Below are 27,913 nucleotides of genomic sequence, written 5' to 3'. Positions count from 1 at the left end.
TAACTTATAAATCCACCTTTCTTCCCTAATTAGAAGATGGATTCTGGCTGACTTTCTTGGATTAGTGTTAGACAGGGATACTACTATTTCTTAACAATGAGACGAGGCAATCTATGAAGGAAAGTAAAAAAAAAAACGAAACGTAACCCTCGTTTTTTTTTTTTTTTTTTTATGTTAGACCAATCACTTCTTGAAAAGATTCCGTACTAGACGATTTTTAGATTTTTTTTATTTAATTATTTAATATAATATTTCCACTTCAAATATAAAAAGAAAATATATCGATTTGTTATAGAATTATGGTTAGAATATGAATACAAATGTAAAATAAAAAATGATATAGAATTCTATAGAAAAACGAAAAAACCTTATAAGCTAGTCATACCATTTCATTATATTGACAATTTTAAAAAACTGATCATACTATGATCATAGTATGATGGCGGTTGAGCAAGTATGCCCCCATCGTCTAGTGGTTCAGGACATCTCTCTTTCAAGGAGGCAGCGGGGATTCGACTTCCCCTGGGAGTAGGGTACTACGAAAGGAAGTTGATCATGGATTATCCATAACGTTAGAATAGATTCTTCCTGAATCGATGCCCGAGCGGTTAATGGGGACGGACTGTAAATTCGTTGGCAATATGTCTACGCTGGTTCAAATCCAGCTCGGCCCAATAATTAGTTGTCTACATAACCCTTTTTGTTTTGCATAAATGACAGAGAAGGGTAAGAAAAAAGGTCAAATTTCAGGGTATAGTTCGACTTTACTTTTGTCTTTATTTCTTGTGTTTAGTTACCTTTTTTCCATAAAAAATTCCGATCTTCATCTTGCTAGGGATTCCGATATGGATCCTTTAAATAGAAACTTTAATGAACAGAGTCGAGAAAATAATCTATAAAAATAAAATAGATTATCAATTGATTTGATAATAATGCAAGGATTACCCAGTAATAGGTATAATAATATCTATTATTTAGAGTTTTGTTAGAAATTTAAGTTGAATTTCATGATTTTTTATTTTTTAAAATAAAAATTCAATAATAAGTAAAAATATGTAGTATATTATTCTTAAAACTAATGTTTTACTTTAAATTTTATTTTCTTGTTTACATTTTACATATAGAATTACATAAATTTAGTTTTATTCTACCATGCATTTAAGTTTACTTCCATTCTAAAATTCATTAACACATTTAAAAATTTAAAGTTGTATTATTTTTAATTTTTATCTGTTAAAAGTTGAATTATATTATTAATACTAATAAAAAATTTATAGTATTCTTTTTATTATTTTAACATCTCATATATTTTACATAATTCATTTTTTATTTATTTAATTTTTTATTAATTATAAGTAACATAAATATGCATTAAATGAATATTTTAAATTTATTTTAAAGTAAAATAAATAATATTGCTTATGTGGATGATGATGTGGACACCCTACATGGAGTGACAACTCTCCTATTATATAATATAGATTTGAGTTTTATATTAAAATGTGTGTTAAATGTGTTTTATTTATGGTTTAATTGGAAATAATATTTTTGCCAAGTGGACTAATAATAATAAAGTAAAATCTTACATTTATGTATATAATTTTTTTTTGGTATCATCAAATACAGAAAATTATTATGTATATGATATTAACAATTTTAACAGCTAAACACAAAAATTGTAAACACAAAAATATCTTAAACAGCTAAACAATTTTTGATATCCCATAATTTTTACCCGACCCGGAAACAAAATCCGGGTTTTTTCCTCCGACCCCAATAGATCTGAAATCAAATTATTCCGACTCTTTCTTTCTCTCACTACTCCTTTCGTTTTCCTTCCTCAACTCTGGGCTTGCTTTCGCTCTATGTTTCTTCTACACTGCTAATGGCGAAGAATAATGCGACCGACAACGTTCCTCTTTCGCGATTCGGCGTTCTCGTCGCCCAGCTTGAGTCAATTGTTGCCTCAGCTTCACAGAAAAACCCTGACCCTCTCCTCTGTTTCGAGATCCTTTCTGATCTTATTTCCTCCATCGATGAAGAGCCCAAGGTCCTCTTTCCTTTATCGATCCTTCTTAATACATATCCGTTTCGCTTTAAAATCTCGAATAATGCTCTGTGTCGTCATTTGTGTATTTGTTTGATACTTGGATGTCCTATCTGATTGGTTCTCAACGATCATGTATATCAGGAGTCTTTGTTAGTCACGCAAAGGAAATGCGAAGATGCCTTGTATTCTTTGGTTACTCTTGGTGCTCGAAGACCAGTGCGTCATCTTGCTTCAGTGGCTATGGCTAAAATTATATTAAATGGTGATAGTATTTCGATATACTCTAGAGCTAGCAGTTTACAAGGGTTTCTTTCCGATGGGAAGCGGAGTGATCCTCAGCGAGTTGCAGGTAGGCTCTAATTCAGCAGCTAGTGTTCACTTATATTTTAAATACTGTAGGTTATAGTGATGTTTTGGAATTGAAATTCGTATTGGTCAGCCTTCTAAGCAGAATAAAATTTTCAGTTTTGTTTTGCTGTTTGGTATGAAGTCTATCGAGCACATTTCATAATGTTCATCTATGTGGAAGTTTTTCTTTTATGTTTATTTGGTCTTATGCTCCTAAGTTAATAGATACAATTCTTTTTTAGGTGCTGCCCAATGCTTGGGGGAGCTGTATCGTCATTTTGGGAGGAAAATTACTTCTGGCTTGGTCGAAACAACAGTTATTGTAACAAAATTAGTGAAGTTTAACGAGGTAGTATCTCAGTTCAACTTTATGCTTTAAGTTCTTTCTGTCATGTGGAGAAGTAAATTTGATTGGTTTAATCTACCTCAGTAGATCATGTCTTTTTTATTATTTGCCCTGTTGGACTATTTAGAAAGAGCTATACACTGTGAAAATATCAAATAGGTATTGGGTATGTGGCAGTGAAGGCATTAAAGCTCTGCAACCATTGTTACTGTGTCCTAATATCTATGGTTGATATAATTTGGTGTTAACCAATTTACTATTCCTAGTCTCTGAATCTGCTGTTTCAGTTTTTCCAATCATAAATTTATTTCCACCTAGCTATCATTTTCTAGAATTTTGTGAGGCCATCAAAGAAAAGTGACCTGTATTACTGCAGCTATTAGTTATTGATGTAATTCTGCGTCATTTCCCTTGTTTTCAGGATTTTGTGCGACAAGAAGCCTTTATCTTGCTTCACAATGCTTTGGAAGGCTGCGGTGGTACAGCTGCTGCCACTGCATACTCAGAAGCATACCGTCTCATCACTAGATTTTCCACTTTGGACAAATCGTTCGTCGTGAGAATTGCTGCTGCTCGTTGTTTGAAGGCCTTTTCTAACATTGGAGGACCTGGTCTTGGTACTAGCGAATTTGATACTTTAGCCTCTTACTGTGTCAAGGTCAGTTTGATGTGCTAGCGAAACCTGTATGTTTTTAACTCGCTCTTTTTTCAATTTCTCTGGTGGGCTGATGTCTATCTCTAAATTTATACATGCCGCTGTTAACATAGGGTATTGAAGATTCAGAATCGTCGGTCCGGGATGCATTTGCAGAGGCTTTGGGCTCATTGCTTGCACTAGGAATGCATCCTGAAGCGCATGTAGGCTTATTTTTACTTGTAATTTGCGTCCTTGTCTACATGATTTTGTGGTTATGGAATTTGGTTTTTGTTTGCTAGGTCCAACCTAGAGGTAAAGGTCCATTTCCACCAGCAAAGAAACTGGAAGGTGGTCTGCAGAGGCATCTAATTTTACCCTTCACAAAAGGTAGTGTTATGACTTAGGAGCCATTGGAGACAGAGTTGCAAGCCATTCTGACAATATGATGACATATTATAGTAGCAATCATGTTGTTGCCACACGTTTGATATCTTTTCTATTTAGCCTTTGAAATTGTGACAGAACGTTTATAGTCCCTATAATACGGCCACTGTGTGGAGGCGTGTATAGTAAGAATAAGAAAGCAGTTATAGTGGCTCACATAGTAAAAGCAAAACATACCTGGTTTGTTGTTTTACAATAATTTCATATTGCCGTTAGAAACTAGCTTATGGTTCCAGCCTCTTGAAAAATAGGTTTTTGACAAGATCTCTTTGTGTAAATTTTTGGTTCATTAACTCTTCATACTTGGGATATATATACATTTTTTAAAAAAGTTTGTAGTAGATCTTTTTTTTGTTGTTGTTTATTTATTATTTTTTCTTTTCGTGAAGCCCTAATTTTTGTCTCTGTTAAAAAAAAATACTAAAATCGCAGCGGTTGGATCTCGGGCAAAGAATAAACGATTTGGTTTGGCTCTGTCATGGGTGTTCTTCTTACAGGTAAACAAACGCTGGAAGCTGTAGACTTTTTTTTGTTGTTCTTGAGCGTTGATTAGATTTTGCATTTCAGACTTGACATTGATACATATTACCAATTACATTTTATATGGGCATTGTTAGGAAACCACACCAGTTGTTATCAAGGGTTATATCTGCACATTGCCTATATTGACATATCATAAAAGACCTGCATTTTTTTCTAGTAGTGAATCTATTCGTCGAGTCTTGTGATTATCATGCATAACTGCAATTCAGCACCATGTCCTTGTAAACTTATAAAGTGCGAATTAAATTTTGCAGGCCATTAGGATAAGGTATATGGATTCAGATAGTGAGCTTCAAGAATATTCTTTGCTCATCATGGACATGCTGCAGGGTGACTCCTCAATTGATGCCCATGCACTGGTAAGGCATACTTTTTTTATTTCCTTGCAATTCCAACCTTTTCAGTTTGTCTTGCATAAGTTTTTCTTACATTATTTCTATCAAAATTTCGCCTTGCAACTCTATTTCTATGTTGGGAATAATTCATATCAACTCTCTGCATAGCTTATAAACAAAGATGAGAGATTGCTAACTCTTATGATCACATTTAGTGATGTTCTGCTGGATTAAATTCCGTAATCTATATTCTCACTTTTGAAGGCATGTGTTCTTTACATCCTACGGGTTGGCGTAATTGATCAAATGATGGAACCAAGCCAGAGAAGCTTTTCCGTTTCTCTAGGAAAGCAGGTTTTGCAGTTTAACTGAACCACTCTTTGTCCCTGCAAGTCAGAGCTACATATTCAAATTTTTAATTAATGTTTCTACATCATAATCAAGTAAGTTATGTTCTTTTATTTTCTGAAACTATTGCAGCTCCAGTCTTCAAATGCTAGTTCATCAATGAAAATAGTTGCTTTGCGGGCTTTGTCATACACGTTGAAAACACTGGGAGAGGTGAGGCCTTACTGGCGTAAACTTTTCTGATTAATTTATGTCAGGAAACTTCTGTTTTCTTGAACTCCCTAAAGAAACTTTTAAGCTTGATTTTTATTTGCCTGCCTGCAGGTTCCCCATGAATTCAAGGAATTTTTCGATGATACAGTGGGTGCAGCATTGTCACATTTTTTGGACCTTGTAAGCTTTCACATATATTGTTTGACAGTTGCTAGCAACCCGAGTCCTTTTCATCTCTTTTACTTTTCTTGGCAGCATTTATCGGAGAATTCTATTTCTTTTCAGCATTTAGATATTCTTAATCCTTTCAATCTTCTAGACTCTAATCTTCCTTATCTACGTGTTTCTTGTTTAGTACCAACAATTTCACTGAAAGACATGTTCATTTGAATTTCTTTCTACTACTGGATGTAAAATTGTTTCATCTGCTTTAGAAGCTAGGCAAACAAAATCTTTATGAATAGAAATAGAGGGTTGGATAAGCCGTTATCACAGTAATCTATAGGTAGGTAAACAAAACCTCTATGCATAGAAATAGAGGGTTGGAAGAAGCCGTTATCACAGTATTTTCTAATTGCTTTTCTGATTGTAGCTTGATATATTGAAACAGATTCGGTTTTGTGCATGTGTTTATTAGTTTTGGCTGTCATGCCAACATGAATGTCTGGGTACATTGGGTCAAATGACAACCCAATGGTATTTGTAAATGCATATTTACAAACTTAAACTTGTTTTTTTTCAGGTACGTGTTGAGGCGGCTTTAACTTTACGTGCTTTGGCTGAGGTGGATCCCACCTGCATTGGTGGGTTGACATCTTTTGCTGTAACCACTCTTAATGCTCTAAGGGAAAGTTTACCCTTTGAAAAGGTAATACTATTGCTTTCAATTTATGTCAACTGAGTTGGGTTTTCTTCTTTTAGTATATGATGATATCACGTTTAAATGTCTTTCAGTTTTCTTTTGAGTTTGAAACGTATATTTAATTCCTTTTTCAAAAAAAAAAAAAAAAAAACGTATATTTAACTACACATGCATGCACGGCCTGCTGCATTTGTAATATATATATTTCTACTAAATATTCTGTCAGAAGTAAGCAAAAGATTTCGGGCATTATCTTAGTATTGTATGAGAGGTGTGGCAACAAAAAGAGAAAGTCTATCAGTAATAGTTAAATTGGTGAAATTGAATATCAATATATCATGAAAGACATCATAGTTTCCCTTTATATGCCTTCATCTAAATGAAATTCTCCATCTTTAGGTCTCTATAAATAGACATTCTCTATTGTACGCTGCAGCAACTTCATGATGGGGAAAGACTTAATAATTTGCCATTGCCATTTTCTGTAGGGAGACAAATTGAAAACTGATCTTGCTTCTTTGCATGGGCAAGCAGCAACTTTGGCAGCTCTAGTCTCCATTTCTCCTGGACTCTCTCTTGGTTATCCTGCTAGGTAATAGTCTTCATTACTCCCCATGATCACATCTTATTCACTGTTTCAGCATTCAAACTCAACGTTAATGCTAGTTTCAACAAATTAGTTGTTGGACATTTGATTCTTACATTTAGGCAGAATAATAATTTTTATCTATGTGAGCCAATGAAGAAATCGTCCCACTAATCCTGTAAATTTGCTACCTTTCTCATTGCCTTAGACAACTAGATGAACCTTCAAACTCGTATTACTTTCAATAGTTTCTGGGAGTTTGTCATTTGCTCCTTATCCTAATCAAATTAGTTCATGGCCCTACATACACCTCTTGCGTACCATGAAAAATACAGAGGATATTTTAGTGCTAGCTAGTCAAAGTAGTTCTCAATCTGGCATGACTTTTTTAGAACTGCCAATACAGAACTTCCATTAATCCAGTTGCAATACTTTTCTTGTAATTTTTTGTTCACAGATTGCCAAGGTCGGTGCTTGAAGTTTCAAAGAAGATGCTAACAGAATCAAGGAGAAATATTACAGTTGCCTCAAGTGAAAAGGAAGCTGGATGGTTATTGTTATCATCACTATTAAATTCTATGCCAAAAGAGGTAATATATAATCTTTATGTCTTTAACTTCGGTGTTCGGAGCATGCATTTTCTTATGCAATTCTATTTGATTATATAGGAGTTTGGGGACCAAGATTTTGATATTCTAATCTTGTGGACTGACGTCTTTACTGGAAACCCAGAACACTTGATCAAACAGCAGGCAGACTTAAAATCTATGTTAAGGTAATTGGCCCGTGATGCATTAAGCTTTTATTGAAATGCCAAGGTCTGAATATTCTTGCCGTATGTTGTGTATTTTAGTATAGCTCTTGGAAGCAAACAATGTTTATCTTACATATGACACGTAAACAATCCACACGCTTTTATAATAATACTCGTTTATACTAGTCTACAAACTCTGTCTTAGTTTATTTTGGACACATTAGTGGCTGGTTTGAGAGAGCTGAGTCCTCACTTCTTCCTGATTGCTCCATGTCCAAGAGCAACAAGAGTGATGACTCCACTTTTTTGTTCTTGATAACAAGTAAATGATCAGTATTCTCCTTTTTGTAGTGTGTGGTCCGCCGCAATTGACGCACTCACAGCTTTTATACGACGTTTTGTCTCTTGTAATGATGGTATTCTTCTTCAACCCGTACTTGCTAACCTCCGTAGGTACGACACTACTGATGCTTCCTACAGTTTTTTTTTGTCTTCATGTAATTGCCAGTTTAATAATTTGGCTACGTTCATTTGAGAATAAGTTTCATATCCTTTACCTGTATGATGAGTGAATTGACAGTATCTTATTCCAAACAGCGCTTTGTCTTGTGTATCAACAATGGCCAACAAACGGTTTTCTGATGTCAAAACTTTGGTCGACATACTCATCATAAGATTATTGATAGCTTATCAATCCATCCCAGATCCCTTGGCCTATAAAAGTGAGCATCAGCAAATTGTTCAGCTATGCACAACACCATATAGGTAAAAATATATCATCCCTAACTGCCTGTCTTTCTAAAATCTCTTTATAAATGAATGATAAGGACATGGCTTGATAAATCTCTTTGTTAATCACTGAACTAGTCATTATTTCATGTTTGTTTAATTGAAGGGATCCTTCCGGATTCGAGGAAAGCTCGTGCTTGAAGGCCCTCCTTGACAAAAGAGATGCATGGCTTGGTCCTTGGATTCCTGGCAGGTGCCTATATGTTCATCTGTATTTATTAGTTTGCATTCCCTAAGGAATTTGTCTGCATTTGTTTCCTTGCATATTCTCGATTATGCTGCAGAAACCTAGTTCTCCCCAGGAAGATGTAACTTCGTATGAACTTTTATCCAGGGATTGGTTTGAAGATGAACTTCGCTATTTTCAAGGTGGGGAAGATGGTCTAGCACCAAGTGTATGGGAAAGTAAAGTTTCTAGTTTTCCTCTGGTAAGTGCAATGGCTTTTTGGTGGAATTTGTTTTTAGTGGTTCTGCTGGTTTTTTATTTGCCTACCGACTTGTCTTTGTTATTTATTCTCAACCCTTATGCAAAATTTCTGTAATCATGAAGCCAGAGACTGTGAAAAAGACATTGGTGAATCAGATGGTTCTCTGCTTTGGTATCATGTTTGCTTCTCAGGTTTGTGATTACCATATGTCCTGATAGGTTCTTGTTTTGCTATGACATTTGCTATTTTGATATTCTGAAGTGAATGCAACCTTTTCTTCGCAGGATAGCCAAGGGATGCTCTCACTTCTTTCGGTCATACAACAGTGTATGAAAGCTGGAAAGAAGCAACAATGGCGTACAGCCAGCTTGACTAACATTTGTGCGGGACTTCTTGCTGGTTTAAAGGTGCTCCCAATACTTGTATACAAGTTTTGTGCGTTTTAACAAACCGTCGTGAAAAAATTGGTCAAGATAGCCGTATGGTAAAAGTACAACCATGTTCTGGTGTCTCCCTCGTGTAGGAGTGTACCGAGGGCTGAACTCAGGTGGTGCTGGAAAGCTATAAAATATACATATAACATGACATTATATAAAGGATCATACACATTTTTGGTCTATATATAGAGTCAATAAGTTTTCATTAAAAAGTGAACCAATCACTATTCTCTGAGTATGGAACGGTTGTGCTACCATGCCTATGCAATGTAGAGACTACTGTGCTGAATAAATAATCTGTATCTTAGTTCAGAGCATTTGCTTGTTGTTAAATGAACATCATATGGTTCTGTTACATTAAGAACTTCATGTTTAATTTATTTCTTACAGGCTTTGCATGCACTACGTCCTCAGCAACTAACGACGGAAGTATTAAGCTCAGGGCAAGCCATTTTTCAGGTATGTTATGTCATTAAGGATGCTAGTTCAGAATTATAAACCTAATCTCAAAATTGATTCACTTGTTTTCGTATATATAACTTTTTGATGTTTCTGTTGCTACAGAATATTTTAACAGAGGGAGACATTTGTGCGTCGCAACGCAGGGCAGCATGTGAGGGTCTAGGTCTTCTAGCTCGTCTTGGAAATGATATCTTTACAGCGAGAATGGTCTGTCCACAATGCAATTCTCTACATAAAATCTTTTGTGACCCTATCTTTATGCTCCTTAAAATTGGATGCTTATAGACTCTACTTTAGTGTATACCATGTCTCTGCTTTGCTTTGTTCACTTGTTTCATAAATGTGAAAATTTTCATTGCCGATTTTTTTGGTCTAAATGCTCTTTTTTTTTTTATCTATAGTGATAGGACGTATGACGATACATTTCCTTTGTTTCTCACATATGTTTTCGCTTGGTGATAAATAGACCAGAGTGCTTCTTGGCGACCTAAGTGGAATAACAGATCCAAACTATGGTGGATCAATTGCTCTTGCACTTGGCTGCATTCATCACAGGTGCAGTTGGCTTCTAACTTGTTTGATATGTTGTGAATATCAATTAAATTGAAAAGTAGGTTAATATATGACTGGTTGTGATGCTTTAACAACAGTTAAGTTCAAATATTATTCATCTTCGCAGATACGTATTATTTTACATATTGAAAGCTACTCTGACATGTTGATCTGTTATATTTTGAATTTATTTTGTACATGGTGTGCAGTGCAGGAGGAATGGCTTTGTCGTCCTTAGTACCTGCTACTGTTAGTTCAGTCTCATCTCTGGCCAAAACTTCTGTTCTTGGTCTTAAGATCTGGGCCTTGCATGGGCTTCTTTTAACCATTGAAGCTGCTGGTTTATCATTCGTATCTCATGTTCAGGTAAACAATTTCGTAGTTCATTAAGATCTGTGAATGCATAGTTTTCATATTTTGCTTTTCCGTTTTAAAAGATCTCATTTTGGTGTCCGGGCGCATCGATATAATTGGCTAAATGAGTGACTTGGTTATCAACTGAATCTGTTAATGCTTGACACAGAGAGAAATTCTGTGGTGCAGTTCAATAGCTGCTCCTTTTAAGATGTTTAAAAAAGTTTGTCATTCTTATACTAGGTACATGATTATAATTGCTAACTATTGAGAGGACTTCATTTTCCCAGCCTGATTTGATATCTCCATCCATTGTGTCATGTTATCATTCTCATTCTGTATTCATTATTAGGCAGCATTAGGACTTGCCTTGGACATTTTATTGACTGAAGAAAGTGGATGGATCGATCTTTCTCAAGGCATTGGACGCCTTATTAACGCTATTGTTGCGGTCCTTGGCCCTGAGCTTTCTCCTGGCAGCATTCTGTTTTCACGCTGCAAGGTACTATTCTGTACCTTCCAACCTTGTCTTTGAGAAAAAGAAGATGGATGCATTTGTATGTAAGGGAAATTGGTTTTCTCAATAGTTTGAAATTTAATATATCCCAAAACTCCCAACCTTGCATTTCAGTAAATTATGCATCCTATGTCTGGCCTTGTTGGATAAGTAAAGGAAGATGCATGCATTTGTATGTAAGGCAATCTGTTTTGCTCATTCTAAATAAATTTTTTTGTAGTCTGTTATTGCAGAGATTAGTTCTTGGCAAGAAATTCCAACACTACTCGAGTATGTGAATGCTTCTCTCTTTGCCACCATTATGTTAATCCATTGTTGCTACTATATTAATTATCTCTATCCTGTATCAAGCTTAATTGTTACTGTACATCTAAACATTTTCAGGAGCGTCTGTTTTACCCAGCAGCTTATTCTTTTTGCTCCACAAGCAGTTTCAGTACATTTACATGTAAAAAATCTTTTAATGACGCTGGCATCAAGACAGGTTTTTCTTTTTTGCTATCTCTTCTTTTCATCGGTAAGTCTTTAAGGGCTTCCCCTGATGAAAACTAGTTATATTTTTTGTAAAACAGCCAATAATTAGGCGTCTATCTGTGTCAACTCTTCGGCATCTGATCGAGAAAGACCCGGTAAACAGCATGCTTTGATCCAAATTTTTAATTCCAGAATCATCATGTCTTGGAATTAATCTCACTCTCGGAATTTATCGCATTCTTGTGTGTATTAGGTTTCTGTCATTGACGAACAGATAGAGGATAACTTATTTCAGATGTTGGATGAAGAAACTGATTCTGAGTAAGAAATTGTTCTTTCAGTAAATGTTGTCGTCTTATGGAATGTTTTGTTCTTATATAAGGTGTTGATTAACTTGCTTTATTGATGGTTTAGAAATGTTGTGCTCTTGTAGGATTGGGAACCTGATCCGTAGTACCTTGATACGCCTGCTTTATGCAACATGCCCATCACGCCCATCTCGATGGATGTCAATATGCCGCAACATGGTAATAGCAAAGAGTTTTTCATACTAATTTCTTGGTTTTCTATGGACTTTTCATTGCTGCAGTATGAACTATCTGAAATGGGACCATTACAATTTATTTGTTTTCTCATGATTGTTGCCATTTTGTTCAAAATGTTACTGTCAGTTTTGAATTTTCATGTGCTATTTATATCCAGGTCCGCCTTCGTATTCCCATAATCAATGGAAGTTTATTTTTTACTCTGCTGACAGGCCCTTGCAGCATCCGCTGGAAGGAGTGCTGAAACGAGCATTGCAGAGAATGATCCTGCTAACACAAGAGAGAACCTTGGCGATGATGATGAAGACATGGTTTCTAGCTCTAGTGGGAAATCTATACGTCCCAATCCTGATAAAGACAAAACCTTGAGATATCGAACCAGAGTTTTTGCAGCTGAGTAAGTGGGAGATGTTTCTTTGTTCTTACCCTACCTCTCTAGTGAATACCGTTGACATCAATATTTCCAACTAATGCTCTGGTGACCATAACTAAAATTTGATGGAAAATAAAATTTCAACTGATATTTCAAAATTGTATGTTGATGCAGAACCAAATTTTCACAAGTTCTTGAAGGGTTTCAGCATTGAGCCAATATTAAATGAAATCTGAACGTTTAGTTAAACTGCATAAGAGTTTATATCTGTTCATGTTCTAAATTATATCCTTTTTAGCTAAATTAGCCCAATTGATTTTCAACTGCAGGTGTTTGAGTCTTTTGCCAGAGGCTGTAGGCAATGATGCTGCTCATTTTGATATCTTATTGGCAAGGAAACTTGCTTCTGGTAGACAAAGCTCAGGTGACTGGTTAGTCCTTCAACTACAAGAGCTGATATCTCTTGCTTATCAGGTAAACAAAAGGAATTACTTTGTAAAGAACCATTTCAAGTGTTCTGAAAAATGCCCTGACGGAATTTTGACAAGATCTATCAAATTATTCAGATAAGCACTATTCAGTTTGAAAACATGAGGCCAATTGGAGTTGGACTTCTTAGTACTATTCTTGAGAAGGTGAGACTATCTGGTAGTGGAAGATTTCTGAGTTGTAGTTATATGTGGTTCCCAACACTTTTCTATATTTCTTTATTTCTTCTTTCAGAAGTTGTCTGTTTGATTATTATTGCACTCTCCTTGTTGATCTGGTGTCGTTTTACAGTAAAAAATAATTTATAATTGTCTGATACTGGTGCAGTTTAAATTAGTAGCCGACCCTGAACTTCCTGGACATCTTCTTCTGGAACAGTATCAGGTGCTCCCCTTCAAATTACTTCTCAACGTACAAAGACTAATTTAAAAATTTTGATGAACATAATAGTTACTGACTATTTTCACACTTAGGCTCAACTTGTGTCTGCTGTTCGTACTGCCTTGGATGCAAATTCTGGCCCTGTTCTTCTGGAAGCTGGGTTACAATTGGCCACAAAGGTGAGCGTGACATCTGTCGTAGTTCTTCCTTCAGATTTTGGGCCATTATGTTACTAAATTAATGTGTTTAATTCCAGATAATGACCAGTGGAATAATAAGCAGTGATCAAATTGCAGTCAAACGCATATTTTCTCTACTTTCACGTCCACTCAATGACTTCACCGAATTATATTATCCTTCGTTTGCTGAATGGGTCACAAGCAAGGTGCATAAGCAACAAAAGGTTTTATTTTCTAATTTTATTTGGCTTTCACTGAGTAGATTTATTCTTGCAACGTAGATCAAGATCAGACTTCTTGCTGCACATGCCTCCCTTAAGTGTTATATATTTACATTCTTGAGAAAACACCATGGTGACGTGCCAGTAGAATTTGAAGCACTATTGCCATTGTTTTCCAAGAGCTCAGATCTGCTTGGGAGGTACTGGATTCAGGTCCTAAGTGGCTACAGTTATGTTTGCTTATGTCAGAACCTCAAAAGAAGTGTGAGTCAACACTTAATAGTTCTGTTTTCTCTCTTTAGCTGAACACATCTATCCTTGTGCTCCCTATTTTCTAATAAGACCTTTGACTTGCTGCAGCAGTGCTCATTCTTAGACGAAATCCCGCCACATACTGTGTCTAGAAGGCTACAGCCTTGTCTGGAAGAGGCATGGCCTGTCATCCTGCAAGCCTTAGTCCTCGATGCAATTCCTGTGAATCATAGTGTGGAAGAATTTTCTGATAGGTCCTTAATATCTAGACATCGCATGGTTACACTAGAGGTTGAAGATTATCAGTTTCTATGGGGCTTTGCTGTACTTGTCTTATTTCAGGGGATGCATCCAGCCTCTAATATGCAAGTAATACCTTTTAGCTCAGCTAAAATCAAATGCAGTGGAGACTCTGGCATCAATGAATCTTCGTTCCAGGGCCTAAAGATATATGAAATTGCATTACCAGTTTTCCAATCTCTTTCTGCTGGAAGATTTTTTTCCAGTGGCTTTCTTAGCATAGATCTCTGCCAAGAACTGTTGCAGGTAGGTCCACTTCAAATATTTTATTTCGTTTGAAATTCTTCTCATGCCATTCTATTTTAGTTCTTATTATCATCAGCTACTAAACAGATTTAATATTGGTTTAAGCAACCACATGCTTCCTCTTTGAAACACATTATACCTTGTGCTGTGTAGATCTACTCCACCCCACATTTTTCTAATTTAATTCATTTTCCTTTTGTAACTCATCCAGGTTTTCTCGTATTCCTTTCATATGGACAGTTCATGGGATATTCTTGCAGTATCAGTAGTACAACAGGTACACGACTTGTTGATGTTATTGAACCGTAAAGCATCATTTTTGGCTTGCATTTACTCACTTTTCTTAAGATAGGAAATGAGGTTCAAGAATGTTTGTTTATATGTATTCTTTCTCTGTTCTCTTATAACCTTTATTTAGTTGGAACAAAGACATACTATTCCCTTGTAGGAGAAATTATCAGTCACCCTTTTTTTCTGTTAATCTGCCATAGGCATATCAACAGATTTTATATACTTCATGGTCATAATACCACTGTTTGATGAATTTCCTCGTAACACGGATTCCTGATTAATTTCCAGGAGTATATATGCCTTACGCGTTAGAAAAGATATGAGTTCTGATGAAGTTTATTTTTTACGTTTAACAGATTTCACAAAACTGTCCAAAAGATTTTCTTGAAAGTGAGCAATTTGCCTATTCGACCATTGAACTCTGCCTGGGGTACCTGTTCAAAATTCTCCACAGGTGTGAACTTTACCAGGAGATGTTTGGAAGCTGTGTTCAGTTCTGTTTATTTTGAACCTGAGAAATCATGTAGAGAGAAATATACTGCGTTACATCTGGAAACGTTAACAAAAATTCCTTCTTTTATGTTTCAGACATAATGAAAGTTCGACAGATGATGACATTTGGGATAATATGCTCTCTCCTTTATTTATCTCCATAAAGACACTAGTGACACGTTTTGAGTTGAAGGTAATATATAAACTTTGAGGGATTTTGGCTTTATTTGTTGCATTTGTCGATTTCTGTTATATTTGTTGCACTCTTTACATCTAACTGATGATTGTTGGTAAGATGCAGCATCGTTTAAATTCGGCGCCTTTGGCATTTTTATTAAGTGGCTACAAGTGCATCCGGCAAGTCCCTACTGACGCATACCTACCCAAAGCTCTTGAGATTGTGAAGTCCACCAATGAGTTATTGCATGAGCTTACCAGACCCTCATCACAAAAACCTTCTACTGGTATGAGAATTGAATCCACAACTAACGTGATAATATGATAAGTGAAGGCCGCTGTCATTTTATCCTAAAATGACAAGAGTTTGTGTAGAATGAACAGATAGTAAGTTTGTTTAGTGTTGGAGCTAGGTTAATTTTTTGTCTACTAGGCTGATTAAGGGTGGTTATCAGATGGTCAAAGTTCTGTGAGAGGTTAGATTCTTTTTGATGGTACATTCAATATAGATCTTGTATGCTTTCTGTCTGTTTTATGTGAGCCCCGAAGTTGCAAATGCAGTATTATGAAGTTGATTTGCTGCAACTGAAAGAGTTTGCTTCCTTATTGGGACATTGGAAAGTCTGTTGAAGTTGTTTAATCAAACTGTTTTTATTGCAGATGGCACTAATTTTGCTGCCGATAGTAGCGTCCATCTAAGAGCAATTTTTGGTGCTTGTCTGCATATGGTTGGTGATCTGACTAAAGATTGTATCAACGGTATCCGTCTTGTGGACAACAAAAGATCAGGATTACGCAAGCTTCTTCAGTTAAAGCTTGTATTCTGTCTGGAACAACTCTTTTCACTGGCTAAGCTTTCCTACGAGTTTGACTGTCCAGGAGATGAAATTGATACCAACTCTACCTGTATTGCCATGTTGAAGAGTTGCCAAATTAGTATAGCGGCAGTAATTAAAGATTCCAATGTTCAGGTATCTGAGACTTCTTGTCATATGCTAGTTTAACTATTAATTATCGAGCTCTTAACAGTATAAGTTCATAAATCTGTAGGTTCAAGCTACTGTCTTACAAGTGCTAAAAAGCTTGGTACAGCGATACAACAACCCAGAGGAGAAAAGTTTTGTCATCTTCTTTGTCGGCGAACTTATTGAAGATATTGTCAGTCTGATGCAGAGGGCGCTTCTGGTTGTTTTCTCATTTCTTCTTTCCAAATTCACAGAATTTACATTTTAAAAGAAAAATAGCAATTTTGACGTCGTTTTAGATTTGAAAACTATAATAACTGACTTCTTTCTTCTTTTTTGGATAGAAACCTATGAATAAGGAATCGGTGGTCATAGCCGGTGAATGCTTGCGGTTCATAATGCTACTTCAGACACACTCAATTACTGATGAACTTCAGAGGGGATTCATGAGCCTTTTTCTTGAAGTGGTTCTTGTGGTTTTCTCTAAGACTTCAGATGGCGTTTCTCAGGTTCCATTCCTTTTCCGACCTGTAAATTCTATATTAGATATTTTGCTGCTCCCTCTTAAGGCTTAAATGTCTTTTTTTTTTTATGGATAATACCAGGAAGTCCTCGAGTTAAGAAATGTAGCTGTGCGGCTTGTTTCCCATCTAGCTCAGTTGCCTTCCTCGGCTGTTCACTTTAAGGATGTTTTGCTGTCGCTTCCAGCAACACACCGGCAGCAGCTTCAGGTTCTTAAATGCATTCGATTTGATTTACTTGCCTGTAAACAGTGTCTTCGAAAGTTCTAATGGATCTCAAATCCCCTATCCTTTTAATCAACATAACTTTTTCTTTATATTCCTCAAATGTGTTGTGGGTAAGCATTTTGCATGAAAAAAAAAAAAGAACTATCTAATTGGTTTCCTTGTTCTTCTGATGTTAGGATATTATCCGTGCTTCCGTCTCTAAAGATAGTGCCCTTCCGAAGCCAAAATCCTTGGTTCCACCCATGGATATCAAACTACCAGCACCTGTGGTAGCAACACCTGAAAAAGTTACATCTACTGCTAATATGGTTAAAGCAGAAGCATTGTCCACTGTGCCAATATCATTCAATCAGATCAACACAGTAGAAAGTGAAATTGACGAAGAAAATGATGAAGAAGAAGATGATGATGATGATGATGATGACTGGGACACTTTCCAGTCTTTTCCTGCTTCCACAAATCTTGAAGGGTCAGAGTCTAAGACAGAAAGTGTTGCTGAAGAGGAGCCAGATCTTCCTGGGAGTTCTTCTATACAGGAGGATGAATCAAATGAAACAAATAATTCACTACTTGCAGAAGAAGCTGATGATCAACATTTTGCATCCGACAATGCGACAGACACCACAAGAGAAGATTCGAATGACAAAAGCAAAGAGGTTGATGAGGAGACAGTAGAGCCATATTTCACCACAAGTGAAGACTCGGTTGACAAAAGCAAAGAGGTTGAAGAGGAAACAGTAGATCCGTGTCGCATAGAAGAAGCTCTTACAAGCCAGAATGACAAAACCTCATCTGATGACCATCCTGTTGAAAGTAAGAATTTGGAATCTGAAAATATTGGAACTGATATCAAACTTACTTCAACTGAGGTAGATTCACCAGCCCTAGATGATACATCAGATGATCTTGAACCGCATCAGATTCAAAAGTTAACCGAGGATGAATCTAGCAAGGAACATGTTGGAGCTGATGTTATTGTAACGGGACACACAATGGCTGAAAATAAGAGCGAAGAGGATTAATGAAACACTGGATGGACGATATAAATTTTACTGTAAACTTGTTATGATTCATTTGTGTTTGTCTTTATGCGTCATTTCAATTGCTGGTTTGGGGATAAAACTTGAAATTGGTTTATACATTGTTTGGTTTTTCTATTGCTTTCTTGTGAAAAAAAGTTGGGTGTTCCGTTAATGAGACTGTTAGAAGTGTTGATGACTGAAGAGAGGAGTTCAATTTGTCTGATTGCATGGACCAAGTTTTGGGGCTATACGGGGGTCGACTAGTTGGGCCTTCTTCAAGCCGATTGTTCAAGATTTCTTGGTGTTTCGAGAGGAGTTCGACCAATCTCCCTCTCGTTTTCCCCCACAGAAAACTAATATACTGTAAAGTCAAAAACCTTTTTCAGGTTTCTACAGATACCACACCCAAACCAGCTTACCTGAGACACATGTTTCTCGTCCCGAGCAAGAAAGTTGTTCCAAATTTGGCTCACAAGAACATTCCTATTGACTAATCTAAAGGCACCAGAGACCATCTAATTGTAGGTTAAACTTTAAGAGATTTGTATTCATATCTCTCTCTCTCTCTCTCTCTCTCTCTCTCTCTCTGTCCCGTAAGCAAACTAATACAGCGATCATGAATAGAGGAGAAACCTCAGATTCCATCCCAACTGATCTCATTCTCGACATACTCTCGAGATTGCCTTCAAAGTCCATCGCGAGGTTTCGCTGCGTTTCGAAGCTATGGTCGTCCATGCTTGCCAGTCAAGCTTTCACCAGGTTGTTCGTTACCAGGTCCTCATCTAATCCACGTCTCTTAATTGGGGTCGAACAAGACGGTGAGTGGAGATTCTACTCGTCGCCTCAGCCTAAGAATCCATATGACAAGTCATCTCTTGTAGTAGCCGCCGATTTTCATATGAAGTTTTCTGAAGGAACCCGATCTTACGGTTGTAGCTATGCTTTTGGTTTGATCTATTTTCGTACTATGTGGATCTCAAAGGAGGGTAACGATCAAGTGGGTGTGATATGTAACCCTAGCACAGGACAATATGCGATCCTACCACCTGAACCGTCCAGAAGCTGCCGTGGCATTTTAGGGTTTGATCCGATATGCAAGCAATTCAAGGTTTTGGTCTTAAACAATCCTGACATTCAGCATATTCTGACATTAGGAACTAAAAATGTGAGGTGGAGGAGTATGCAACGTTCCTTAAGGTATGTTCCTCGTGAGCAAAGGCCGATATGCATTAATGGGGTTTTGTATTACATAGCTTACGACTTGCAGGACAGCTCGTATGATGTGATAGGTTGCTTTCATGTTAGGTTTGAGAAATTCAAGTTTTTACATGTAAATTATGATATGATAGACTCTTTTTGTGTATTAGTAAACTATAAGGGCAAATTAGGTGGGATTTATTGGGAGTATGCTGATGATGGTGGATTTCCTCTTGAGTTATCTATGTGGGTTCTAGAGGATCTTGAGAAAAATGAATGGTCGGAATATGCCTACACTTTGAAGGCTGATAATAGCGTCGTTAAGGTTAACTACAATCTTTCTGTTGTTGGGGTGACTGCTAGAGGTGAAATTGTTTTGGCCAAGCAGTATGCATGTAAACCGTTTTATGTTTTCTACTTTAATCCCGAAAGGAACACTCTCCTAAGTGTTGAAATCCAAGGTGTTGGAGAAGACCATAGAGTCTGCGTCTTTGTTGACCATGTGGAGGATCTTCATCAGTTTGATAATATGAAGACATCTATAAGCCTACCACAACAGAAGCTTAAACCCACAAGCACATCAACATCAACATCATCTAAAAACAATCATCAAGTGATGACGTCGATATTATCTAGAAAATATCATCAAGCGAGGACATCAACATCATCTAGAAAAAATCATCAACTGAGGACTGTTTCTCACCCGCAACAAGATCGGTGTACAAGTAACAAATTTAGTGCTCTGTGTCTTTTAGATGATGATGAATTTTCAGGTGTCTAAACCTGATTGCTTCCCTTGCTCCTATGCAACTCTGCTCCAACTATGAAGAACAAGCAACCGACAGTTCGTATGCAGAACAAATATGAATTATTTGCTAGCCTAGAGTGAGGACATGTGTCGATTTGTTGTTGGCTAATCTGATCTTGGAAGCCAACTTAAATTCATGTATAAAATACTAGCTACTCTGGCTGGGCCTGGGAGTGTGACTTCTCATATACAGGTTTTGTGTGGGTTTTTACTTTTTATCATATGGTTGCTTAGCATTTTGTTCTTTCTGGAGTTGGGAGCAAACTAATGATTTATCTTACAAAATGCTTAAAAGTTCTTTTAAGACATCTAAAAGTATTCTTGTTTGCTTTAAATTTGCTTTTACGAAATTAATTAAAAGTTATTTTCACGTTTAATAAGGAATTGAATTTTTCTTTCACCATTTGACAAAGTCAAGTTGGGCTTTCACCATTTAACAATTTGTGTTTTTTCGGACCAAAATGCCCCTAACCATAAACTATTATCATTTAGTTACGTTTGTACTTTTTTTTTTTTTGTTTCATTATAAGTGAGAAAAAAAAAATTATTGAAAGAAACAGAAAGAGTAAAAGAATTCAAAAATCTCAACTTTTTCATCTTCAAAAATCTCAGTGATAATCGTTTTCTTAAGATCTGAATAGTCTCTCATTCATCTTCGATTCAGAGTTTTTGAGTCGAGGAGGTGGAAATAAATTTCATATTTCCGGCGACGAGCCAAATGCAACAAATTTCTGGAGACTCAACTTTACCTTTTCAAACTTAAAATATGCTAGATTTACAAGATTTATAAGTAAAAAAGCATTCAAAACGTAAAGAAAACAAGATTATGAGATAACTGTTAACGATGGCAAAAAAATTAGGGTTGCAGAAAAATATACTCAGGTTGAAGATGACTGAAAAATTACAGTTATACCCTTTATAGAATTTCTTCTCTGTACGTATATGCAATTTACGGTGTACGTACACGAAAGTTTCTTAGTGGAACGTATATGGTATAATATGGGAAAACGGTCTATTTCCCCACGAGAAGTATCACATCACGACAGATAGAGCCCAATCTATGACTACGTGCTAGATATCCCCGAAATAATAGTTTTCAATCTATAACCCCCCGAATCCATAGTTCGAAATCTATATCTCTCCAAAATAATAGTTTTCATCTAATTATCCATAAATTTTGATTTTACTCGGTTTACTGTTTTCTTAACCAACTAACAAAGATATTTAACCGGATTAAACCTAAGCTAAACCAATTACAACCCAATTACAACTAATTGCCCGACCCAAGAAAAACACCCAACCCAACGTTCTCTCTCACCCACCTACTGTATTTCTCCCTGTTCTAAAAATCCCCGCCTACCCCCGATTACTCTCCGCTTAATCGCTAGGCCCACCCTATCCGCCTCGATTAATGACTAATCCCCTAAAAAATCAGTAACCCGATTATTCTCCGCCTAATCCGATTACTTCCCGCCTAATCCGATTATTTTCCACCTAATCTTATATATCCCGATTATTTTTTAGATTGCAAGTATAAAAAAACCTTTTATTTTTGTTATTCAATCATTTGAATGGGGAGTTTGTGATGTTTTACAATAACTTGTGTTCAAATTTTAATAAAAATCATAAATTTGTAATAAAAATCATAAATTTTTACAATATTGGATTAATATATTTTTAAAATATTAAAATAACCCTAAAACTAATCCCCGATTAATCCCCGATTTTAATCCGATTTTCTGATTAATCGCTAGGCCCATGCCGAGCGCCCGACTAGTGCCTAGCGATTTTTCAAACAAGGGTATTTCTTCGTTTTCTTCTTGTTATGTAGCTTTTATCTAATTCCAAATCAAATCATCAAACGATTTAATATTAAAACTATTTTTTTTATATCTCTATGTCTATCTATGGGATCACAACTATCAGTTTCTCCAATGCATTAATTGAACTTTACCCGACTCCATGGTTAAGAAGAAGAGGAAGAAGAAGAAGAGGAAGAAGAAGAAGACAATTGGACAGTTGTTGGTTCCAAATGTTTCCTTCTGTATCAAAGATACTGTTGTTGTTGGTTTTGGTAGTAGGACACCGAAATTGCAGGACGTGTTTTAATTTCAATGTGAAATTTGATTGATTTTACACTTTCTTAGATCAAAATCTTCATAAAATGAATTTCTTCACCTCTTTCTTTGTATGTTTTTTTGAGAAGCTTCATCGTTTCACTGTACACTAGACACAAGTTTGAACATTCGAATTGTGTATGGAAGGAGGAGCAAGAACGATGATGAACATGGGAGATTTTAGGGTTTTTAGATTTGAGAATTTGGGGATTTTTAAGAAAATTTGGGGATTTAGATCGGGTCGGGTTTAAAATGTCAATTGGGTTTTAAATTTGGTTTCATATCGGGTTTAAGTGGTTTTATATCGGTTTAGTTCATAAACCGATTAAATCCAGATTTATGGAAAAATAGCTTTCGAACTATGAATTTGGGGGATTATAGGTTGAAAACTATTATTTCGGGGATATCTAGCACGTGGTCATAGATTAGGCTCTATCTGTCGATGTGATACTTCTCGTGGGGAAATAGACCGTTTTTCCGTATAATATTAAAGTGGTTGTAATAAATCTCTAACAACCCTCTTCAAAAAAAATTAAAAATTATAGGATTTGACTCCAAAATTAAGCCATTTTGTTACTTCTTCATATATCTCAATAAAATACATGCATATATAATAATTAAAAAAATATATAGTCAAAGAATATTTGTTCTTCATATTTCTGAAAAACTTATGTACGTACACGTGTAATAATGAACGTACACCTTTGTCGATAAATTAGATTTGTTAAGATAAATTTATTGATAAAATAATAAACCAATATTGGCGATGGCGGGGATGTATTCTATGACGCTCCTACTAGATATGATGCCATTGTTATTTGATTTTTTTTTTCTAAATACACTCCCAACATACAATGTCTCTCTTGTCGTACTAATTTATATTTTTGTCTCATCAACTCGGGCATTTACTAAATCATCGAAGACTAGAGCAAAATCCACACAATTACCATTCACTTTACATATATCATGCCAATTTGCATTTGTGTACGTCAAACATTTACCGTCAGATACTTTCTCGTGTACATAGTTAGTAATGTACGTACATTCTTCCAAAAATCATGTCTTACCTCCTGGTTATGACTCACAAATGGTTGAATGTCATCATTTTTCCAAAATGATCGACATTTTATCAATTACGTACATGTTAATTAGTATACGTACACATTTCTAATAATCAATTGAATTTTTCATGTTAGCCTCATAGTAAGTTGAGTGTCATCAACATTTCTGACATGTCTTATCCCATATTTCTCAACACCAAAATCAGTCCACTCGTTGTAATGTAGTCTTCGGCACTACCACTACCGTATACGTAACAAATTTATCTTCGCATCATGTGTCTCGTACACATTCTCTAGTGTACGTACATTGGAGCAATCCATGTTGACATGTCCGGGTTGAATTCATAGTTAGCTGAGTGTCACCCAAATTCGCACTGGTTTCTCATGTACGTACACGTTGACTTGTGGTCGTACACTCTGTCAATATACGACTGTATTCCTCTGCCGGTTCCAGTCGGTGGAATGTCACAGACGTCCTCCTCAACATGGCCAACTCCATATTCTTCTACAATCAAATCATTCCACTTGTTGAAATCGTAATCTTCATCCTCCTCCTCATCTTCTTCATCCTCATCTGTTTTATCGTCTTCAATGTCGTCTTGCTCATCTACGGCCTCATTATTTCCATCTACATTTGAAGCCGCTACGATGGGATTTGGTGTCATTGCACTCCCACACACACGGTAACTCTCACCATCGTCACCATCGGTCCTAGGGACAGTATTCCCGAGTTTCTTGACGGTTGTAATGAAAGAGACAAACAAGGTGACACTAGGATCCCCACCACGAATCAAAAAGAAGGTATCCAGGCTCATTTGATTGTCAATGTAGACAGGAGGACGTTTACTTTCTATCATCACTGACATCTTTCCCGGCATCCAGTAACTAATTATTGGATTGCGTTCGGTAGACTTCAAACTGAAAACCTCGCATAATGTAAGTACAAATTCCGTGTACGTCATGTTTTCCTTAACACGTACACAACGACCAAACCAGCCTTCCCATGGTTCAAATTTTCATTCTTCTTCTTTGCATCTCCACTCACCCACCATAGTAAATACGGGAATATCCATTACCTACTTGCATCATAAATTCAGCAGAACCCCATTAAATGCAAATGAAAGCATGATTATATCTACAAAAAACAAAAAGAATTCCCAACTACACACTTATATACATAAATCTATCCTCATTCAGCATTTTCAACTAAAAAAATTGGAAATAAAAATATTCTGGGTTTTTATATAAAAACAATGTTGATTTCGAACACAATCAAGACCCTAGTGTGTTATAACAAAAAACTTCTTAACCAATTTCATTACTTACAAGATCAATGCTTGTCTTGGCTCCAAACTTTGTAAATCAAGAAGATCAAAACTTCTCCAGCATCACATTCATTCAGAATAATTTGTTTGTTTGATGGATTATGTTTATCTCTTACAACTCCTTCAGCAAATAGCTCAGCTAGTCCATCAACATGTTTGATGTCCGCATCATACGATCTCTCCAAACAGTTACATCCTAAAAATGCCTAAATCACATAAGTCTTATACTATGTACGTACACAAAAATATTTATTGGAGCGTACATGGTACAACATTAATTTAATTTTTTGACATCAAAATTAAGTTATTATGTCAGTTATTTGTATGACTGTATTTTTTTCATATGTTGTTCATACATGATTTGAATGTTTTGTTTTTATAGTCAAAAAATATTTGAAACGTAAATATACAAATTATTTAGATATTTACGTACATATATACACACACATTACTACCGTGTACGTACACATTATTACCGTGTACGTATATATTATTACCGTTACGCACATATGTGTATATGATATTGCTAATCGTGAATAGTCTTCGATAATAATAAATAAAATATTATTTAAAATAGAAATAAAAATATGAAAATGGGTCTGATAGAAAAAAAAAGAATTTTAACTAAAAATATAAAAACAATAAATATTTATAAAATGGAAAAGCGAATCATCTACTGACAAGTGTTTAAGATTTTCAAACCACACACGGCTCTGTGTCACGTTAAAACATACTCTTCCTCAATGTTTTTCTTTAGTTGTGAGGTTTGTTTCTACTGCTTCTCGTATTTGACATATGATTATGTAAATTGCGTAACAGAGCTGGAGTTTTGTGAGTCTCATTAGAGTCAATTTGTGTGTTGATCATAGTTGATTTCAATTATTTACTGAAAACAAATTATTAATATTTTTTTAATTGAGTTCGTAGAAAACTTGTATGAAATTGGTAAGATATTTTTGGTAGAAATATGTCCTTATTTGAGTTTTTTTCTATTTACGTGTATGTAGTTTACGGTATACACAGTATTGATTATAAAATGGATATGTACTTCAGTTATATCATGTACTATTGTGGAGACGGTGTACGTAATATTTATAGAGTTTGTATTTTAGTTTTCCGACTTCAAAATATGCTAATATAAACTAGATTTACAAAATCAATAAATAAATTAAATGTAAAAAAACAAAAGATTATAAGAAAATTGTGAACAGTCAATCGCATAACTGAACCGCATAACTGAACCGTGTACAGTGTACGTAACTGAACCGTACAGTGAACAGTACATCGCATAACTGAACTGCATAACTAAACCGGAACAGTGTACATAACTGAACCGCATAACTGAACCGTACAGTGAACAGTACATCGGTACGCTGGCAGGGGTAAAATGGTCAGATTTTGGCTAAATTGTCAAAACTTGAAAGCCCATTCTCACTTTGCCAAAACATGAAATTAAAACTTGGTCAACTGCCATAACATGCAATTTACCCATTAATTAATTACCTGTAGGAACAAAAGAAACAAAAAGCCTCTTAAGAAAAAATGTTTCAAGCTAGCAAAAACATGTTTCATTACTTTTTCTTCTTTGACTTGTGCACCTCTTGTTTCTTGCTCTGCACTTGCAATTTCGTTTTCTTCTTCTCAGCTTTTTCAATTTCCTTTTTGGCACCAAGCAAATATTGCTCTGTCATCTGCTTCATCTCATCCACAAAACTTTCTCAAAATCATGCAACGTAACACACCTCTTACAAATCCAGTCACACTTCTTTTCAAATTCTCTATGGCCCTGCTTCTTTCTCTCCTTTTCAAAATCCGCACCTACAAATTAGATTAACTTTTTGATTTATTAAATATTTATGATATTATTTAAAATATCAAATTAAACTATTTTAAAATGTTTCAAATGAAAATATTATAAATTTTACTGTACTATATAAAATTATACATTTTAAAAAAGAAATATATGAAATTGAATATAAATATTTAAATTCTGACACGTTACTCAGTCAGAATTTTTATTAAAATTTATTTTTGTTTAAAAGAAATTTATCATCCAAGTTTGAATTTTTGACTTGTTATATTGTTTTCTTCATAGATTTAATCATTTATATTCGTTTTTAAAAATCCAATCATGACATAAGCTAAAAAAATCTACTCATTTTTATTATATGGATGATATAATGATTTATATGTTTCACAAAAATAGAATCATATAAAGATGAGAAGTGAAGTACAATGATTAATAACAAATTAATATGGTAAGTTAGATATCAAATCTTATTTGTTCATTTTGATTGGTCATTCTTTTTAAAAAATTAATTATATATATTTTTTTATAATAAAATTAAATTAAATAAATTGCATAAATTAGTGATTGACTTGTTTCTCCTTAATGAGATGAATAAATTTACTCTTTGAAATTTTATCTCTAATGGTATTCCTTTGCAATATCTTACTATGCAATGTTATTTTTAATGTACTTCCAATAGTATAGGATTTGGGCATTTTAGTTTTTTTTTTTTTATTTCTTTTGAACAAAGAGATCTTTTTAGTTTTAATTGTACTTTTTTACATATATACACAACACAAAATATCAATTTTAACCATCCAAAGTGTTGAACTGTCTTGGACCATTACCAATTGAGAATGGTGATGTCTGTTTGGCAGTCGCAGAGACCTCCTGCGACTAATCGCGCGATCAATCGCTGCGACTTGCGACTGATTTTTTTTATTGCTGGAAAAATTAGCGATGCGACTTTTTAAATAGCGATTAGTCGCAGCGACCAGTCGCGCGATTTCTAAACGAACAACATACTGCGATTCAAAATCGCAGTCGCAGTCGCAATCGCCATGCGATTATGAAACGAACATGACTAATATATATTATATGAGATGAGATATATTGTCCTACGCCACTTCAAATAACTTGACTTCCCTTGAAAATAAACAAGTTTCTTGTTCTTACAACTTGTAATCTAGTAGTTATTTGTGTCAGTGTCGTCGTTATGTCACTATCTAAATTTAAATACGGGTATATAAAAAAAAAACACTACTCTTTCATATGTTAAAACATAGTTTTAATAACCAAAATTTAACTCGAATTACTAGACAACACCTTTGCATCGCATATTAGGCTTTGGTTATCGAAAATTCATAAAACCGAAACGCTGCGTTTTTTTTTGGGGGGGCAAAATAGAAAGGAACAAAACAAAATGATTAGGTTTACAATATTGGGTAAATGAAA

At 35.3% G+C, this 27,913-nt stretch overlaps 2 protein-coding genes across 5 annotated transcripts; both read left to right on the top strand.

The window, feature by feature from the left end:
* Positions 1–1,740: 1,740 nt before the first annotated feature.
* LOC9324642 (HEAT repeat-containing protein 5B) lies at positions 1,741–18,296 on the top strand. Of its 4 annotated transcripts, none has more exons than XM_021034579.1 (48): positions 1,741–2,050; positions 2,192–2,399; positions 2,641–2,747; positions 3,166–3,402; positions 3,513–3,602; positions 3,681–3,768; positions 4,258–4,322; positions 4,623–4,727; positions 4,968–5,057; positions 5,184–5,264; positions 5,376–5,444; positions 6,007–6,132; positions 6,615–6,718; positions 7,170–7,302; positions 7,381–7,487; positions 7,818–7,919; positions 8,064–8,231; positions 8,362–8,448; positions 8,590–8,683; positions 8,806–8,874; positions 8,968–9,090; positions 9,511–9,579; positions 9,685–9,789; positions 10,049–10,137; positions 10,344–10,500; positions 10,841–10,990; positions 11,226–11,275; positions 11,390–11,489; positions 11,578–11,634; positions 11,733–11,800; positions 11,913–12,006; positions 12,237–12,421; positions 12,727–12,871; positions 12,964–13,032; positions 13,214–13,270; positions 13,360–13,446; positions 13,524–13,652; positions 13,728–13,931; positions 14,031–14,465; positions 14,677–14,742; positions 15,113–15,210; positions 15,345–15,441; positions 15,544–15,712; positions 16,086–16,396; positions 16,476–16,610; positions 16,735–16,899; positions 16,996–17,121; positions 17,316–18,296. In XM_021034579.1, exons 1-48 carry the CDS (start codon positions 1,886–1,888, stop codon positions 18,159–18,161), a joined length of 6,681 nt encoding a protein of 2,226 aa, XP_020890238.1. In that variant the 5' UTR covers positions 1,741–1,885; the 3' UTR covers positions 18,162–18,296. The 4 variants fall into 4 exon arrangements, with proteins under 4 accessions (XP_020890238.1, XP_020890239.1, XP_020890237.1 ...); XM_021034580.1 differs by having other exon boundaries at positions 14,028–14,465; positions 15,550–15,712; XM_021034578.1 differs by having other exon boundaries at positions 14,028–14,465.
* Positions 18,297–18,382: 86 nt separating this feature from the next.
* LOC9324641 (F-box protein At1g67130) lies at positions 18,383–20,417 on the top strand. Its single transcript, XM_002888532.2, has one exon. The coding sequence runs from the start codon at positions 18,778–18,780 to the stop codon at positions 20,137–20,139; it is 1,362 nt and encodes a 453-aa protein (XP_002888578.2). The 5' UTR covers positions 18,383–18,777; the 3' UTR covers positions 20,140–20,417.
* The last annotated feature ends 7,496 nt before the right edge of the window (positions 20,418–27,913 follow it).

Source organism: Arabidopsis lyrata (genome assembly GCF_000004255.2).
Source record: "Arabidopsis lyrata subsp. lyrata unplaced genomic scaffold ARALYscaffold_2, whole genome shotgun sequence".
In the NCBI taxonomy this organism is placed as follows: Eukaryota; Viridiplantae; Streptophyta; class Magnoliopsida; order Brassicales; family Brassicaceae; genus Arabidopsis; species Arabidopsis lyrata.
Note: the sequence above shows the minus strand (reverse complement) of the source record. Positions and strands in the feature narration are given on the sequence as shown.